At 40.3% G+C, this 19985-nt stretch overlaps 1 protein-coding gene across 1 annotated transcript in view; it reads left to right on the top strand.

Annotated features, from left to right (window-relative positions):
* Window positions 1-19785, top strand: part of Jmy (junction mediating and regulatory protein, p53 cofactor) — a 73157-nt gene extending 53372 nt beyond the window's left edge. Inside the window, 5 exon segments of the mRNA XM_048455831.3 lie at window positions 7723-7818; window positions 8683-9055; window positions 9058-9279; window positions 10807-11117; window positions 14293-19785. Coding sequence (XP_048311788.3) covers window positions 7723-7818; window positions 8683-9055; window positions 9058-9279; window positions 10807-11114 — 999 coding nt within the window. The 3' untranslated portion in view covers window positions 11115-11117; window positions 14293-19785.
* The last annotated feature ends 200 nt before the right edge of the window (window positions 19786-19985 follow it).

The raw sequence follows: 19985 nt of genomic DNA, 5'->3' as shown, positions 1-19985 counted from the left end.
GTGTAGCTGAGCCTCCTGCCCCCCCTCCCAGACTAAAGGAACATATCACCACTCCAGCTTTTGTTCACATTGAATTGAACTTTTCTTTTCTCGCTGACTTTGAAGAGTCCTTTATCAGGTGTCTGTTGCTTATCCTCTCATTCTCTAAACAGTATCCTGTCCAGAGTTTTTACTTTGAGCAATAACCAACTTACTAACTATTGTTGTTTCTCATACCATGGTGTATATCTTATTTTAAATACTGTAGGGGTTTTATGCTGTCTCTGGCCTGTTCTGTGTTGAGTTTGATGGAGGTCTAAGGTTAGTGTGTGCTCTCACTTTTTGGCACACCCACTGACTTCAGCACCATTGCTGTAACAGTTTGTTTCACTGCCCTGTTTTTGCCCTTTAGTCAAAGGTCAGGAGGCTTTGTCTCCCTGGTCTGTTTGGGGACTGTTTTATTAAGCTCTAAATTACATAAGAGATGTAGTAATCTATTTATTGAATTTTACTGTATACATACAAGGACTATTTAATTTTCTTATTTTATTTGTCAGAGTTTTATAGTTTTCTTCATTTTAATCTTGGGATGTGGTAGACTTTGTCTTTGTGGGGATTAGTAGCATTTCATATTCAATTTCAAATTCTAGTTGGTAGACTGGGAATTGTTTATAGCATCTCTGCTGTAATGCTACACTATTACTTTAAGTGATTTTCTTTTCTTTGTGCATAGATTTCTATGTAGTCTTTCTGCCAGTTTTTATAACTTATTTCCCTTTCTTATTTTATGATGTTAGCTTATGACTTCCATTATGGTATGAGCACACTTGGCTTTTTCCAATTTAACAGAAATGTCTAGCTTCTTATCAAATGTCATGTCGTTCTTGTGGTGTTGTAGAAGTGCTGCTGCCCTGTGTGACGACTGAGAGTAATTAATTTATGTGAGCTCCCTCAAGAGTTTCCTTCCTTGCCATGCTCACACTGCACCACCCCTGCATAGTCAGTCCTCCGGGTTTGATAGATCTGTATGTAGTCAACAAGACGCTTAGAAATAATTGAATATCAGAAACGCTAGGATGGCTATTTGCTCATGGGAAAGCTTCTCTTCTTTTTTGGCACAACACAAAAGTTCAGTGGACTTGAGTTCATTTCTAGTTCTTTGAGCTAATTTGGCATAGTTGAGCTAAAGCTGCCTCTTCTCATTACATGGAGATCACTCACTTATCCTTAAACTATATGACTCTTTCTCTCAGAAGCCAGAAATAGCAAATTAATTAATGCCCTTTGTTTTTCATCTATGTCTGTGTCTTGTTAGGCAAGGGGTCAGATGGGGAATGAGGATGTCCCACTCCTGTTTGTACCTGCATTAATTGCTCGATAACTGACATATGACTGAACTGGTTTCTGATAAATGCCAGTTTTTTGTGGATGAAGTAATTTATTTGTTCCTCAAAGAATTTTATGAGGAGATATAGAGGCTAAAAAAACAAAACAAAAAAACAACAAAACAAACAAACAAAAAAAACAAAAACAAAAAAACCCAAAACCAACAGGAATCTCAGAGTTGGCTTCAGGCATGTCCATTTTGAATTCTCTTTAGCACACTTCACACACAGACACCGTCAGCACCCTGTCGTCATGCTGTAAATCACATCTTTTTGTGATGGGCCTTATTTAGAGCTAACCTTGGTGTGTGCAGCTGCATATGGCCCATAAGCCCCAGGTTGTGTATGCACAGAGCCATAGATTACAGCTGATTATCTCTCAAAGCCTGTTTTGAAGCTTAAATTATGTTTAGAAATTCTTGGGTGGTATGTTGTTTAAAATGTAACTCCTAATAGATTAATTTTTATTGTTTTAACAGTCTCCATAGAAACCATGCAAATTAAATTTCCAGGTCTAAGGTAGTTTAATAACTAATAGTAACTCAAAAAATGAACTAAAGAAAGCACAAAGTTTACTTGCTGATGACTACCACCCCTGAGCAAATGGTAAACAAGAAAATTGTGGTCAGAAAATTAGGTTTTTTTCCTCATTAAAAGTATCCCTCCCAGATGTGGTGTGCAGCTGTTGTTCTAGCACCTGACAGACAAAGGCAGGAAGATCACTGAAAAACTGAGGCCACATAGAATGAACTGAAAAACAGACTGTTTTAAAACCAAAGCAATGGGGCCAGGCGATGGTGGCACACACCTTTAATCCCAGCACAAGGGGAGGCAGAGACAGGCAGATCTCTGAGTTCTAGGCCTGCTGCTGGTCTACAGAATGAGTTCCAGAACAGGTTCCAAAGCTAAGGAGAAATCCTGTCTCAAAAATACAAAACAAGCAAACAAAAAACCCCCAAAACAAACAAATCAACAAAAACATGCTTAAGTCTATAGTCTTATCAGGACCTGGAAACTGGCAGAAGGATTCTAAATTTGAGGCCAGATTTGGCTTTAGTTGTGGCAATCTAGTAAAACTGTCTCAAAAAGTTTTAAAAGTTCATACCTTATTAGAGTACACATCAGTTCCTTGATTAACTCTCATCAGAGAAGCTTCTTTTGTAAAAACCCACAGTTGGACAGTGTGCAGAAACTTCAGCACACTCAGTCCTAAATGGCTGTCTTCATCAAAGCTTAGGAAATGAGGAGTCGGAAAGATTCCAAGCCAGCAGTTCTGGATGACTCTAAGGAAAGAGTCTTCCAGTATTAACAGGACTGGTAAGCTTACCAATTCATAGAGACTGTAGCAGCACACGCAAGATACAATTCAAGCCAGATGGGCTCCCAGGACTGAGAAGGGGGAGTGGATTTGGGTCCCACCCCTAACCAAGCAATCACCTGCAATTGAAACCTACTGGGAAATGAAAAGTCATTTTCCTGTGGAGTCCCACTGGGTATATCAACCACGCTCTCTGTTTTCTAACTGTGCCATATCCAATCCCTGTCCTCAGATTTTTTTTTTTAAAGGTTTTTTGAGGCATGTTTTCTCTGTGTAGCTCCAGCCAGCCTGGAACTCATAAGCTTTTTTTTTTTTTGTGTTGTTGTTGATCTTGTTTTTCACGGCAGGGTTTCTCTGTGTATCAGTCCTGGCTGTCCTAGAATTCTCTTTGTAGACCAGGCTGTCCTCAAACTCACAGAGATCTGCCTGCCTCTGCCTCCCAAGTGCTGGGAATTAAGGAATGGGCTACCACACCCAGCTCAGATTCTTTTAAGAGTGCATTCTTAGGCTGGCAAGGTGATGCAGTGGACAAAAGTGCTCGCTATGAGTCTGACCTGAGTTGGTGCCTCAGATCCTACAGTGGAAGGAAAGAATTGACTAAAGTTGCCTTCTGACCTCCACTGACATTGTGGTTATTCCTCACCCCCAAAACAACCCCCCCGCCACACACACAAACATACATGCATTGTGACAATGAAAGCTGAATTTCTGTAGACAAAGTATTCCTAGTTACCTGTACCTAACTTTGCTGCTAACAGAGCCCAGTTTCCTGTGTTAGCATATAGCGGTTTCCTTCCAGCTCCTTCACAGGTGAACCAGTTTGTTAGTTTTCTGGAGTTGAGTGATTTGACCAAAGCCCTTCAGATATTAAAGGAGGAAACTGATGTACATTCCAGGTCTGCCACCTAGGGGTTGTGCTCTTAGAGACAGTACTTACCATGTTAGGTTCTAGGTTGTAAGCATTATACTTCCCCTAACACCTTGGCATTCACATCTCTCCATCTGGGATCTTTTTTGTTTCTTTGAGACAGGGTTGCTCTGTAGTTTTGGATCCTGTCCTGGAATTTGCTCTGTAGACTAGGCTGATCTACCTACCTGTCTCTGCCTCCCGAGTGCTGGGAATAAAGGCATGCACCACCACCGCCCGGCTCATCCGAGATCTTCAGATACTTGACTTTTATAGTATACCAGCTGACAGATCAGCCATATGAATACTTCATTTTCCTGAACTCTGTGTGTCCATCTGACTCATTAGAGATGTGGATTTGCAATGGAAGCTCTACCCACGTCTCTTGGATAATGCAGTTTCTTTCTAAGCATTTCACCACCAGTGGTGTAGAAAACACTTTCCTCTAAGCAGAGAATTTGTGTATTCACCACTCCAAGTCATTGCTCCTCTACAGACTTGAGTCTGTTCTCTTGGGAATCTGTGGTATGTATCTAAATGTAGGATAATGAAAGCACTCCCATTTCCAGGTGGATGCCAGATGTACACTAGGCTGGGAAAGTTCCTTCATTTGACCTATTCAGCTGGGCCGGAGGGTATAAATTTGAGACGTGGAACAGAAGCGTGTTGAGCAGGGGGCAGAAAGTGGGGTGTATTCTTAACTCACTGTTCTTAAGCAGCTCTGGGCTTTGATATCTAAGAGGGAAGATCAGCCTGGAGCTTTATATTTGTTTTTATTGTGGAGCTTAAAGCATGGTTCTCTTTGTTTTCCTAGCTGGAAACCTTGAAGATGATATATTGAGTCTGCATCTGAGATTTAGGAAGAGAGCCTGGCTTTTGTATTTAGTAATAATTGACATGTAAGAAGACATGAAAGTGTGCTGTTTTTAATCATTCACAATTCCTTGTCCCTTGCCATAATCCATGTAACTAATGTTTATCCAAAGATCTACTACCACTAAGAGACAAAGTGTTATCAGGCCTCTCTGAAAGTGTGTGACAGTTCCACCCATCAGGAAGCAAGTGGCTACTCAGGCCTTCTGCAATGCCTTCCCTAAGTCACCTCCCCTCCAATCTGTAAGAAAACACTGCTTCCACTGTTCATCCTCCTGCCAAGGATGTCTTTAGAGTCCTGACACCGTTCAAAATTTCACTATACATGCTATCTGCCTGCACCATTTAAGAGCTCTATTTATACATGGGTTAAAGCCACCATTCTAAAAAAAACTATTATCAAAGTTCCTTCTTGCCACATAGCCAGGTTGTCTTATATTTGTTCATTCAATTCCCTATCCCAAACCCCTTTTCTCTTGCTTTCCCAATCTAAAGGGTAGTGTCCCATTGAAGTGTTAGTCTAATTAATCTTAATCAATAAAAACCAGGAGTTAGAAATCAGGGTAAAAACCTGGAAGATCAAAGAACTAGGAGCAACTACCAGTTGCTTCCTTCCTGTCTCCCCCAAAAGGGCTCAGATCCTGTCTGCACCCCTCCTTATCACTTCCCATCTCCACGTCCCGAGTGCTGGGATTAGAGGTGTGTGCCACCACTGCCAGGCTTCTGGGATAGCTCTGCCATCTGATCTTCAGGCAAGCTTTATTTATCAGAACAAAAAATATCACACAACATCCCTTCCTCTGCCTCATGATTGGCCAAACTAGAAAATGTGCTTTTACCGCTCCGCAGAAATCCCCTCTAATTGACCATGATGCATGCCTGTGAAATCAAGGCCAACCTGCACTACCTACACTTTGTTCCGAAAAACAACAAAACCAAAGATTGTGGTTCATTAAAGACCTGACCTAGCATGAGCCCTTTTCCTGATGTTTGATGTAGTGTGTCGTTGACTTATAAATCAAGAAATGATGAAGAATATAGAATTAATTGTTCTTAAACAGTCTCTTTCTTACTATTTGATTGTTTGGACATTTTAACAAGTTACATGACTTTTTCTAGTGCATGGCCTTGAATGGTTTTTATAACCAAGTTTTACACCTTCTGTATTTTTATGTCTATGCATAAATTTTGATCATACACCAGATGTTAAATGTTGATGGTGGTGGTACTCACTTTTAATCCCTGCAGTGGTTTCACAGAGAAGCTATGTCTAGGGGGAAAAAGATTTATTATGAAGTTTTGATTTAACCTCTTTATTGTGTGTAATATATAAAGTGACATGTGATTATCATAGAAGAATAAAACAACCCAGAAAAAAATGAATTCCAGAATTAATTGTTGCTGCTTTTAGCTAGGCCTTAATCATGACTCTGAAATAACTATTAGAATTTTATAAATTCTCTTGCAAGGCTAGTTGGAAAAGCATTGAGTATTGGGATGAGTGCATTGGGCTGTGAACAGTAAAGCAGCTGCTACTGCCCTGCTTTCTAAGTGTTCCCTTCCATTCAGTGTGCTCGGGGTTTGGGTGTGAAAGGGTCACATTCATCTCTCAGTTAAGGTCCACTTCTACAGTTAAGCAAGTTCATTGCTTATCAGTAGCCCTGCTGTTCACTTCTTTGTTTCTAAGTATATTTTTTGTACCTCTTGGAGTGGTTAAGGTTTCATTGAGATACTTTTTAAGGAACATGTTGAGTTTTTTTGCTTGTTTGTTTTTTTGTTTGTTGTTTTTCAAGACAGGGTTTCTTTATAGCTTTTTGGAGCTTGTCCTGGAATTAGCTCTTCTAGACACAGACTGGCCTCGAACTCACAAAGATCCGACTGCTTCTGCTTCCCCTGAGTGCTGGGATTAAAGGCATGCGCCACCACTGCCCAGTGTTTTAATTATTTTTTATTTTATGTGCATTGGTGTTTTGCCATGGGTGTCAGATTCCCTGGAACTGAAGTTACAGACAGTTGTGAGCTGCATTGTAGGTGCTGTGAATTGAACCCAGGACCTCTGGAAGAATAGTCAGTGCTCTCAACCACTAAGCCATCTCCCCAGCCTCCACACATGGATTTACATGGCTTCTTGGGTCTTGTATTTTGCAGTAAGCACTATGCTGACTAAGCCATCTCTGCAGTCTCATCTTTTTCTTTTCTTTTTGTTGTTTTGTTTGTTTGTTTTGAGACAGGGTCTTTCTATATAGTCTTGGTGTCCTGGAACTCACTGTGTAATCCAGACTGGCCTTAAATTCAGAGAGGTCCTCCTGCATCTGCCTCTGCCTCCTGAGTGCTGGGATTGAAGGTGTGTGTTACCAGACTCATCCCACCTCTCACATTTTTAAAGAAGCAAAGATCTCTTTATCTCCGAGGAGAATACAGTAAGAGCTGCCTTTGTTAAGAGACAGTGGGTAGAGAGAGTGAGGTGAAAGGATAGTGTAGAAAAGCTGAATTTCCGGGACATCAGTCTCATAAGGAGGCAACTCCAGTGTGTCTTGTTCCTTGTTTTAAGTATGCAGTGCTTCTGGCTGTGAGCAAGGCCTCGCTAAGCTGTGCCCATTTCAGTTTTAGTTCATGCCCTGCTGAAGGGAAGAACTAGCTTTTAAAATTAAGCAGAAATGTAATAGCCCTTTGTATTTCTTTTGTTCACTAAAATATAAGCTGACGAATGAGATTTTGTCATACCTTTTAGGTGACTCAACAGTAAGGAGAAAGTTATAACACCAGCGTGGCCAACTCTTGCCTGTAAGGTGTACGTACTGTGAGCCACATGATGCACGGATAATGTTTGAAGTGTGTTTTTCTAACTCTTCAACACTAAATCACTGACATGGTTGCTGATTTCAAAAACCACTTTTATTCGAGTTAGGTGAATGTGAAAACCAGAAATAGATTTATTACTAAATTTGTTTCATCCCAGACCCCCGAGACTAAGCAGTGTTTAGCTTAGAGAAAGTTTCCTCTTTATCAGTCCACTGTGATCCTGCAGAAGCTATAGTGTTACACAGCATAAAAGGTTTTGTCCAATGAATCTTCCCTTAATCACTTGTTTAATATATTGGGGAAAATAGTTAAGATAACTGGGCACAGTGTAATATAATATCCTTCCCTCCCTTCCTTCCTTCCTTTTTTCCTTCTTTCCTTTTGTCCTTCCTTTCCTTTCCTTCCCTTTTTCCTTTCTTTCCCTTTTTCCTTTCCTTTCCTTTTTTCTTTTTTACCAGAAGAGAGAAAAATTACACGATGAAGAGGAAAGAAAAAGTGCCTGGGTTAGCCAAGAGAGACAGAGGACCCTGGATAGACTTAGAACATTTAAGCAGGTAATAGAAACACACTCGATTGGTTTTTCATTGCTTTTCAGAGAGAGCCATAGTATAGCTCTATTATAAGATTTCCATTTAAATTACTCCTATCTTAGTAGTTGATTGGTTCCCTGTCTTGTGGCTGAGTTTTACAGTGATATTCTTTTGACCCTGGTGTGCTGTCTCAGGAATAAAAGAATGGAGAGAGCAGAGTGTCAAGAAAGCCTGGATTCTTTTGAATAAAAAGATGTCGATATCATGACCTTTATTGCACTCTCCCCCTTCTGTCATAAAATTGTTACCAGGCATTTTTTAAAGTGCCTTGTACCCCCTAAAGTTTTTAAACTTTTTTTAATATAAGTATTTGAAAATAAACTGTAATTGTTTCTTAGTTTCCTGCTACGTACCAGTGTGTGTATATATATATATATGATCCTGTTTGTCTTGTTTTATATACTATTTTTTTCCTTTGAAGACTTAAAGTCATTTGATTGGTTTTCTTCTTTGTGTTGTATATGGTCTTGCTATAGCCTTGGCTAAACTGGAATGAATATAGACCAGACTAGTCTTTAAACACATAGCTGTCTACCTCCTCTGTCTCTTAGATGCTTGGATTAAAGGCAAGTGCACCACCAAGCCCTGAATGTGGCATTGTTAAGCAATTGGGTAAGAGGGAAGAGGGTTTTATAGCAGGCAATAAGAGAGGTGGTGATAATTGTTTAAAGGTATTGAAAGACCAGGCAAAGGTTTTCTAGTTTTTCTTGTCCCTTGGAAAAAGTCAGAAAAGAGCCAAAATAATAACATTCTGTAAAAGGGAGAAATAACTAAGCATTTGTTGGCAAATTATTTTAATATACGCATCCAATTACTTTGATATTTTAGAGGTACCCCGGGCAAGTCATCCTTAAATCAACAAGATTAAGAGTGGCTCATGCGCGAAGAAAAAGTACAGCAAGTCCTGGGCCCTGTGAGGAACACTGTGACTCTCTACCCAGAGAGCTACAGGGAGAGGAGAAGACTGAAGTGGGAGAAGGAAGAAGCAAGCTTGGGTCTTCACAGACAGCAGAACCCCAGAGCCTTGTCCATCTTGAAGACACTTCATCAGTACAACTTGAAGCCACTTCATTACCTCCCAATGCTGTTACCTCCGAACTGCCTCCTCCCTCATCACTTCCACTTTTGACTAGTAATGACCTCAAACCATGTTCTGCTACAGCAGATCCACTCCCACCCCCTCTCCCTCCAACACCTCCCCCTCCCCCCCCCCACCCCCACCTCCACCTCTGCCTGTTGCAAAGGACAATGGTGCCACCACCACTTCAGAGACACTGGAGAAAGATGCACTTAGAAAGGAGGGCTGTGAGAAGAGGATCCCAAAGTCAGCCAGCGCCCCCTCAGCGCAGCTCTTCGACAGCAGCCAGCTGGTCAGTGCCCGGAAGAAGCTCCGGAAGACAGCCGATGGTTTGCAGCGGAGGAGAGGTGAGTGAACAGGACCTATCTGACTCTGCTGTGAAGTGCAGCACCGAGAAGGAACTTTGTATCAGTTCCTGTGCTGCAAAGCCTAAAAGATTGCTCTTGGGTGTTTTTGATAGCAAACAGGCATTCAAGGTCACAGCAGAGGAGAATTCTTATGAACTCAGCAATTGTTTACAAATTAATACCTTCTCTTGAGCTGTTAGGCATGGTTTTTTGTTTTGTTTTCTTTTTTGTTTGCTTGTTTGTTTTTTCTTCAGATAGGGTTTCTCTGCAGTTTTGGAGCCTGTCCCAGAACTAAGACCAGGCTAGCCTCGATCTTACAGAAATCCTCCTGCTCCCAAGTGCTGGGATTAAAAGTGTGAACCACCACCATCCAGCTACACAGGTTTTTAAAATATACAAGTGACATTTGGCCCATTTGCTAGGTAGCACTTTTTGTGTGAGGAAAAACAAATCTGACTTTTAACTTGAATGGTAAACTGTTCTGACTGGGGAGTCTGCCTTAGTGGTAGAGCTCATATGCTATTGATGATAATGATATCATTTGTAAGAAAGGGTATGAAGCCATTAACAAGATCAAATATTTGGTCACAGTTTAGTATTGAAGACTTAAGAGTGTTCTTCATATAAAAAGACAAAGAAGAGCAGGAAGTTCTGTGCAGCTTACCACACGCCCAGTATGCTTCGGTAGTTACTTCTAAGTAACTTTTCTTGCCTTTGAGGTACTTTCAGTTTGCATGAGGCACATAATACAGAGCATCTTGCTATTACATATTAACCTGAGAATAGTCTGTAAAATACTTCATACCACAATCTGAATAGAATCTCATGTGAAATAACTAATGAAAAAGCACAGCGATAATGAACCGGCATTAAATTGTGTGTGTGTGTGGCGGGGGGACTGTAGGGTGTATGTGCGTGTTAGTTTTAGATGCATATGTACTCAGTTTTTCATGTTGAGCCAGTCAATTTGAGTATCTTACTCAACTGCTCTCTGCCTTACTTTTTGAGACAGGGTCTCTCACTGAACCTGGAGGTTTCCATTTCAGCTTGACTAGCTAGCCAGTAGCCCCATGTCAACCCCATTAGACTCCATCTGTCACCATGCACCTCCCAAGTACTGGGATTACAGGTTCGCACCACTGTGTCCAGCTTTTATATGGATGCTGGGAATTTGAATTTAGATCATCTTCCAACTCCATTTTTTTTTAAAAGCCAGGTGGTAGCAGCGCACACCTTTAATCCCAGCCCTCAGGAAGCAGAGGCAGGCAGATCTCCATGAGTTCAAGGCTAGCCTGGCCTACCAAGCAAGTTTCTGGACAACCAGGGATACACACAGAGAGACCCTATCTTGAAAACAAATGAATAAATAAATTAATTTAAAAATTAACCAATCATTGTCTTACCTTGGGCTCGTGGTGGATGCAGTATATAGGGGTCCTTTGGGAATCTCAGCTTTCATATCAAGACCATCTCCCCACTTGTACTAGAGGTCACAAAGTTTGACTAACTCTGTTTTGTTTTCCAAAGTGAGTTCGCCCATGGATGAGGTGTTAGCATCTTTGAAGCGTGGTAGTTTTCATCTGAAAAAGGTTGAACAACGGACTCTGCCTCCTTTTCCTGATGAAGATGATAGTAACAATATCTTGGCGCAAATAAGGAAAGGCGTAAAATTGAAGAAGGTTCAGAAGGAAGCTCTGAGAGAATCCTTCACACTTCTGCCTGATACAGACCCTTTGACACGGAGCATCCATGAAGCTCTAAGAAGAATTAAAGAAGCATCCCCAGAGTCAGAGGATGAGGAGGAGTCTTTACCTTGCACAGACTGGGAGAACTAGCAGGTAAATGACATGCTGTCTTCAGCAGCATGAGCCAGCGATCCAGCTGTAGCAGGTCTTGTTCTCTGTGGCTTGTTCATCATATGACTCAGCTATGGTGTGGCTAATAGATATGTGCGTTCCAGGTTTAACTCAGAAACATTATCATCTTTACCTGGATATTCGATTTGCTTAGTGCCCTTTTCTTTTCTTTTTTAAATTCTGTCCCTTTATTCAGTAGTCCCTCTTTTGATGTCGAGTGGATATGCTTCTAGAGGCCACATTCTGTGTTACTGGTTTATCTTTGTCTCATTGTTGCAAATATTTTCTTTCCTGTATGTGCCTTCCAGGGTAGAGTCTGTCTGTATCCAGGGTGGTCTGGAACTCCTTGTGACTCTCTAGCCATCATGGCATGCGCTGCACCTGACCAGGAAAATGCTTTGTATTTACGTTTGTTTGTAATTGTACGTATTTGTGTGTGTGTGTGTGTGCAGAGTGTCTGTGTACATGTGTATGATAACCAGAGAGGCCAGAAAAGAACATGAGATCCACTTTGAGATTTAGTTACAGGCAGTTGTAATCCCCCTGACAGTGTGCTAGGAATCTATTTCGGGTCCTCTTGCCAAGAGTTCTTAGTCATTTTTCCAGCCCCAGAAAGCACAGGGCAGTGGCTATGTAAATGCTATGCAGCAGGTCATTTTTTTTTCTATCTTGCTCATTAAAAAAAATCTACAGTATAGCTATATTCCAAGAAAAGAGGCAGGCTTATTTGTATCTTAGACAGATTTTTAAACTTTTTAAAACAGATTTTTCAGCCTTTTTAATTGAACTACTTAAATTAGGCATATTAAATTTTGATCATTTAGCTGCCTGTAATTACATAGCTTTCTAAATACTTAAAATGTTCAGTCACACTACTGTTTCTCTGTGGTCTATAATAAGCAGCTACATTTATAAATATGAACACTTGAGTCCTGCACAGTAAGATTGTATTTGGTTATATATATGTATTCTAATATTTGCAATCTGCTGCTTGCATGCTCCTCTCTCTCTCTCTCTCTCTCTCTCTCTCTCTCTCAAATGGGGTCTCACCATGCAGCTTTAGCTGTCTAGAACTGGACAGATAGGTCAGGCTAGTCTTGCCTCTGTCTCTCTGAGTGCTGCCACCAAGCCCTCTGCTGCTTTTAAATGGCACAAATTACACTATGTTAAAAAGAATAAAGTGGTTATGGCATATGCTGTAAGTTATGCAATGGTTTCAGCAAAGTGTATAGAGCATGTTCCCTGATAGACTTTCTATTTAACAAAAGAGGAAGACTTAACTAGACTTGGCTGTGCATTTCTGCAATACCCAGGCAATGATCAGGAATTAGAGGCAGGAGGATCATGACTTCAAGGACAGTTATGATTGCATATTAAAACAGTAAAGCAGCCCCTCCAAAAGGGAACACTAGAAGGGGTATATACAAGATAGCTTATTTCTTAAAGTTGGGTATGTTGGCATACACCTTTAATCCCAGCACTCAGCAGCAGATGCATGAGGATCTGTGTGAGTTTAGTCCAGCTTGGTCTACAGATCTCCAGGACAACCCAGAATACAGAAAGACCCCCATATCAGGGGGTGGGGCCGGGGAGAGCTTATTTGTAAATGATTTTCTAGCAGAGATATATCCAGAACAATTACCTTTGGATGGGAGGGTATACAGTGATCCCTGATCATGTATGATCTTAAGAATAGCCTAAGAGAATTACTGAAAAGTGGATTCCTGCCTTTGACTCTGAATCTAAATGTTTATTTAATGTATACGCAAGCACACATGGATTTTGAAGACTTGGCACAGTAAAATATGAATTAGTCAAAGAGTTAATATTAAAAGTACCTCCACTTTTCCTGTGAGCCTAGGAAATGAGGAAATGTCAGGTACCTCTTTCCATGGCTCTGCCTCAAGCTTCAAAGGCACAGTTTCTATCACAGTCTCTAATATGTGTTGACTCTGATTGGCCTTTTCCTTTACTGCTGTTCTGTGCAGTGATGTTCAGTCATCTTGCTTACTTTATAGGTAAACATTGGTCTTTATTTTCCTTTAAGAAGTGTAAAGGAGTATAATTAATATCAGTCTATCTAACTAATAGATTCATGTCGTCTTCCAAGGACCTTTTCCACAGCAGATACTCGCACATTCCTCCCTCTTTACAGTTCTTGCCCCTCTGTGTTGTTCCTGCTTGTAGCTCCCCCCTTGTCCCCCCTCCTCTCCCTCCCTCTCTGTCCCTCACCCAGTCACAGTCCTTTCACTGCAGCAGCTCAGGTCAGCATTTCTGTGCTTGTCTTCTCCATCCCACTTGGTCTTGCCTGACACACGACAGGACAGCATTGTTTTGTGTAGCTAAACTGAAGTGGATTCGAATGGGCACTGATTGAGAGAGTGGGAGGGGCTGTTAGTTCTTCTGTGTTGAAGGAAAACCAGGAAACACTCAGCAGATGTATGACCTGGAACCTTCGGAGTTGCTTTTAAAAGATAAATGTATGTTCTTCATCATCCTGTTGAGACTCCTCGCAGACAGCTGTGGCTCACAGTAGCCCGATGTAGCTCTCTAAGCATGAGGGAAAGGAATACCTTTTGCAAATTTGTGTAACAGTGTAACCGTGGAAAGAGATGGGAGGCATAAATATCTTTTCAAGAAAACTGATGGTGGTCCTGTTTCAAAGGTTAAAAAAAGGATGTGTAAAATTGATTTTTACTAAATTTTATATGACAAAATGATACCTTTCAATATACAGATGCCATAAAGCTGTGAGACAATTTAGCTCTGTGCATGCAGCCTCTTTAGGTTCCTTCAAGGCTTTCAAATCCAGACCTTGATTCTAGTCAGTCTTTATGTTGTATTTCCTAATAGCATATCTCAGTGAATTAGCCTATCAAAGCGAAAATGTTCTTATTGGAAAACGACTTTGTTTGAGCTTTTTAATCTAAAAACTAGAAGATATTTTCTCACTCATACTAGCTGTGTTTCAAGTCCTCAGTACCATGTGTAGCTTCATGAGTAGAAAACACAGAACTATAATACAGAACATCTGTAAAATGAAACATGCTTTTTTCTCCCATCTATATAAAGAATAAAGGTCTGAGGGAACAAGCATATCCCTACTTGTAAGAGGTATTTTTATTCTAACATACTGTGTTATTTTCTTTACATACAGGTGACTTAACAGAAAGAAGAAAAATACCCACGGATTAAGACTGGTTCTGATTCTTTTGGGAAAAAGTTTAAGCTCTTGGTCCCAAAATTGAATTCCATTAGTTGCTGAGTATACTGGCAAAGTGGTATGAAAAAAAGAAGCACAGTTGGAGGATATTACTGTTCAGTCACTCTCGCTGGTAGCGGTGACGTCAGTTTTCTATGTGCAATGCTCCTGACTGCCTTGTGAAGGCCTCCTGGAGACAGACAGCTGCTCCTTACACACCTCTTCCCGCCCACCCTTTCACAACCTCATAGTGGCCAGTTACACTAGGGGTCACTATGAGTTAGAAGAACCCTGGGTTGGCAGAGTTCTACTGTGTGAGCTGCTTTGGGAGTCATCTTTCAGTGCACCGAGAAGATATCTGCTGAAGCTCAGCTGCTTCCACATCAGCTTCTAGAAATAGAGTGACATGCTAAAGAAGACATTTATCATGGTAGTCACAGTCAGGAATGAAAAGAAAACAACATGGAACACACTTAAAAATCCTCACATTTTTTCATCTCCAGAGATGTTCAGTGTCTGAGAAGCCAATGGAGATAGACCTAGTAATGTGTGCACCAAAACACAACACATTTAATAAGGCATATTTTTAAGAGGCCACAGTCTTACATTTTGTAAGAGTTTGAAGTTAAAATTTCCATGCTTTTAAGATAGCATTTCATAATTCTGAATTTAGAATAGTTTGAATTTTATGTGCACCCTGTTTATGAGAAGCAGTTCTTCGTAATTTGATAATGTTTCAAATTATTTTTAGTCTTTTTGTTTGAACTACTGCTTGATTACTATAACTCATGACTTTCCTATTGAGAATCAAAAATCAGGATTCCACAGTAGGGTTACAGATGACAAGTGTTTGTATCATGCACCAGTTTTTATTGTTATGATCCATGGTGAAGAGCATGTGTTCAGTAAAGGTCCAGAAGGTAGCCATTCCCGAAAGCCTGCAGCTGGCATTTCACTATTTTCTTATGCTTTGGCTAGAACATGAAGATAGCATTCGTTGCTGCCACTAAATCTTGAACCTTACATACATAGTTGTAGTGCTGACTTAGCTGTATCGTACAGGGTCCATTTATGAATGGAGCTGTCATGGATTGTCAGTGGGATTATGTGAACCTGCTTGAAAGTAGATATGCTGCCCCCAGTTTACAGCATGGTGTAGTGTGTGCTAATGTGGAGACAGATCTTCTTGGCTTTATAAGGAGGGGTTGAAATACCAAAAAGAACTTCATTCCTAGAAAGTTCTCTCCGAGCTTAGCCCAGAAACCACCCTGAAGCGAGAGCACGTCATTGTCCACAAATGGCTTCCTCCAGAAACACAGCTTTTCTTCTTGTCAATAGTGAGAGATATTTTTCTTTAATTATGGAAAAAATTCTGGTAACAGGTTAAAGTAAACCAAATCTTTACACTTAAATATTCGTAGCATGTTTATTAATGAGACTGGGAACTTTTGTAACCTTTTACATATTGGTTTTAGTCCTAGCACAATTCCCATATCTTATCCAGAAGAATTAAAACAGCTCCGATGTACAAACCTCACTCCAGGTCCTTCATACCCAGAGCCATTGAAAAATTGCAAAGTTTACAAACTTTGTAAAAGTCACCCATCCTTTATGCACTTCTAATATTAAGTATCGGTGTATCAGTATTCTACACATCTAGTTGTTTTACTTTTAACATTTATTTTAACTGATTTTTGTGCATTGGTGTGAAGGTGATAAATTCCCTGGAACCAGTTACAGACAGTTGTGAGCTATCATGTGGTTGCTGGGAATTGAACCCAGGTCCTCTGGAAGAGCAGCCATTGCTGTTAACCACTGAGCCATCTCCCCAGCTTTTATTTACTTTTGATACTGGTCTTGCTCTGGGGCTCTGGCTGGCCTGGGACTTGCCATGCAGACTGGATCTGCAGCACTCATCCTGTCTGTCCTTCCAGGGTTAGGACTGCCGCTGGGGGTCAAGATAAGGTTGGCTGCAGTTTTGTTTTTGTGGGTTTTTTTTTTCTTTCCTGTTTTTGAAGTTTCATTTTTTAAAAAAAATGTTTTCAGTATGTATGTCCAAGAGGCTCTTGCCTGGAGCAAGATTTACAGACTCCCTCTCACAATCAAACTCGGATCCTCTGAAGGAACAGTGCATGCTGTTAATCCCTCAGCTATCTCTATAGCCCATTTTTTTTTTTAAAAAAAAAAAACTTTACGAAAACATGGACTATAACATTAAATTAACAACAGCCGTTGTGTTGTAGTCAGTCTTGGCATCAAACTCCTGGCCTTTTAGGTGGGAAAGCAGGATCGCGAGCAGCTCTAGTACATCCTGTCTGAGCTCTCCAGGAATGACTTCATTCTTGACAATCCACGGCTCCAGCATGGAGCCTTCAGCCCATTTTTAATGCCGGTTTCTCTCTCAGATTTTGTACTGGAGTGTGGTGCAGGTAGAGTTCAAGACCTTATGTTCCGTCAGTAGTGTTGCTTCCTAACCTCCAAGGAAAGATTTCTACTTAAAGAATTATGCCACTGTTTTTACAGTAACACAAAGTAATTAGCATACAGGTGTTCAAGAAATCACTAGATGAACCCGCATTAGTTTAAAGTGGATTTAGAGCCCCAGAAAAATAATAAGCATGGTGGGTTGTTTTTTCTCCCTCTATCTTAGTTTCCTAAACAATAATAAAGGGTCCTTAATAAAACAAGGACTCTTGGCTTAATGTTTGGATGAAGTCAGTGCACCCGAAGTGATGAGCTCTGGCCTTCACAGTACATTCATATGTTTAGTTGTCACTCAGTCGGTGCTCCCAATTCCCAGTCTGTCTGTACAGCTAGACTCTTGCTGTCATTCCCTATCCACAGACCCTGCTTGTTTGTGCTGTTCCCTAATACGGTATAGCGAATAGATAGATCACTTGGGGACATTAATGTTCATACTTGAATGTCAAGTTCAGATATTCCCTCGATACAACCAAAATTGTGTCTAATAGCCAATGTAGTATGTATAGAAAAGGATATCTCATAATTTAAATTCTAATTGCATTTTAGCATAAGAAAGTGCTGGAGAATAAGGACTTCTAGGGGATATGCAATGCCCTCTATAAGGGACTATTGAGTATAAAGAGTGCTTTATATGGGTATGGAGTTCATTAAAAACAATCATTCCTTAGGTGTTCATTGTGCACTCACACATTTTTTTTTTTCTTTTCCTAAGACAGGGTTTCTCTGTGTAGCCCTGGCTGTCCTGGAACTCAGCAGGATCAGGCTGGCCTTGAACTCAGGGATCCTCCTGTCTGCCTTTAAGAGTGCTGGGACTAAAGGTGTGTGCCACAGCACATGATACAAATCCCATTTTAAAAACAGTGGTGTGGCGGCCTTTCCTATAATGAACACTTCGTGGAGTGTGTGTGCCCACAATATATCCTAGAATGTGTTAATTGCACAGTGCATCATAGAAACCACACACTAAGAATCTAAAGCCCAGTGGGATGCAGCCTTGTAGGCAGCATCCATGCCACACAGGGACACACACATTGATGCAGTTGCATCTCTATACTCCCTGAGACTTCTTTTTGGAACTCATCACAGGATGTATTTGTATTTATTTAAATCATTGCTTTTAACCTAGCTTTGTAATATGCTCATCACCAGAAACCAACCTGCATAGTGACTTTGGGTCTTAAGCAGACCTTTTCAGGGAGTTTGAGTTATATTTTTACCAGGTAAAGCAGAGTAACTAAATTCTGAGCAACTGCAGAATATTTGGACAGTTGCAGACAGCTTAAGATGCCATTTGGCAAGAGAAGTGGAGACCTTTCGTTTTCCCTCATTTTTTGCACTGAATATATATGATATAAAGCTAAATGTGCATATTAAACTTTTTATTTGTGCTTGGTGTTGCCAGTGATCATCAAGACTTATTTTAGATGGAAGAGGTGAAAAAATAGAAGCACCTTACTGTTGAGCATACAGCATTTTATGTCTTGCTACTAAACCCATCAGTAGTCATGCCTGAACTTTCCTTTTTTTGTTAAAGCACATTAAAATTTTGCCTAATTGCTTTGTAAAGTGAAGCAATGGTATTTTTATCCTATAAATATAATGTAACTTAAAAAGTTTTCATACAAATGAGTTTATATCATTATCTAAATTGTCATGTATTTAAACAGAAGCTTTTAAAAGTGGGAGGCAGTCCTGACCCAGAGAGAGAGAGCGCGCAAGAGAGAGAGGAGAGAGAGAGGATGTATGTTTGCTAAATGTCCCGTGAGTTATGTTAAAGATGCTCGTATTGTAAATTTTCGTTTTGCCCATAGTGAACGCACAACTGGGCATTTGTATGATTGGATTACAAATTTAGAAATGTTCTCTGTCTTCAAAGCACATTTACTGGGTTACTGCAAGGTGCGTTACAGAAAATACCTCTGAGGTTAACATGCTAAGCATTCATGGATGCTGTTTCACGCTGATTCTAAAGCAATCATTTGAGAGGAAGGGGAAGTTTCATTTCTTGTGTTTGTTTTTGTAGGTACAGTTAAAAGTGGCTCAGAAAGTATGTAGGAAAAACCTTGAGAAATTTAAAAGCAAAAGGTCTGTATGTTGAATTGAGTTTTAATGGGAGAAAACATTTTTACTTGCATGTTGTATAGTTAACTATCAAAGGGTGCAATGCGTTGTTTTAGGTTTCTCCTTGCAAAGTCCATTGTCCTTGCTCCAGTCTTCGCAGTTACCAGTGGCATTCCCTTTCTTGTGATTTCCCTTCATTTGTGTGATGTTGCAAAGGTTGGACAGTGCATCCCATAACAGTGACACACATGTCTTTGACACAGCCCCACTGCCTTGTTGAATCTCTCTCTGTACCGTATGCATCGCCAAGTGTGAAACCACAGTATGTAGTTTATTGAGAAACGGAAGGCTGCAAATCATTTTGCATGAGTAAAGCCCACTGGGGCTAAGAAACTGACACTTCTTTTCACCTGTTTTGGGTATATGAAAATTACAATGGCAAACTGACTCAGCACTATCAGCTTTGTGCAATGTTATAAAGACAGAAGCAAAACACTAGTGCACTGTGCCTGGCTTTGCAGGATGACTTTCCTATCATTACATTAAGTGGATTTGTCTGCAGCGTACTGTAAATGCCATCTCTTGCAAATTTATATAGTTCATTCATATGCTCAATTAACATTCTAAAGTATTAAAAATACAAAGAAAATACTAAGGCATTTATAGCAATACTATGAATCTCCAATAATTGTTTTGACTATTGCCTTTTGCTCTTTAGTGCAACCTTTCTGCATTGTTATGTTGCCTTTTCTCTTTTTATCATTTCACACTCCTGACTTAAATACTTGTTCACCCAATATTGCACTCACCTTTCTTATTGTACATGCAATGTAACAACACACAGTTTTGGTGCTTAACAATATTCTTTTTTTTTCTTTAATAAAGGATATTTATTTGAATTAACTTGATTTGTTTGTTTAAACACACTGGCGGTATTTTCATTTCAGAAAGGAGCATACCAATATTGCACCTCTGTTTTTTAAACATGTATTTATTATGTATACAGTGTTCTTCCTGTATGTGTGCCTGCACACCAGAAGAAGGCATCAGATCTCCTAACAGATTATTGTGAGCCACCTTGTGGTTGCCGGGAACTGAACTCA

Source organism: Myodes glareolus, chromosome 15 (genome assembly GCF_982192425.1).
Source record: "Myodes glareolus chromosome 15, mMyoGla1.1, whole genome shotgun sequence".
Lineage (NCBI taxonomy): Eukaryota > Metazoa > Chordata > Mammalia > Rodentia > Cricetidae > Myodes > Myodes glareolus.
This window is presented reverse-complemented; position numbering and strand designations above follow the sequence as displayed.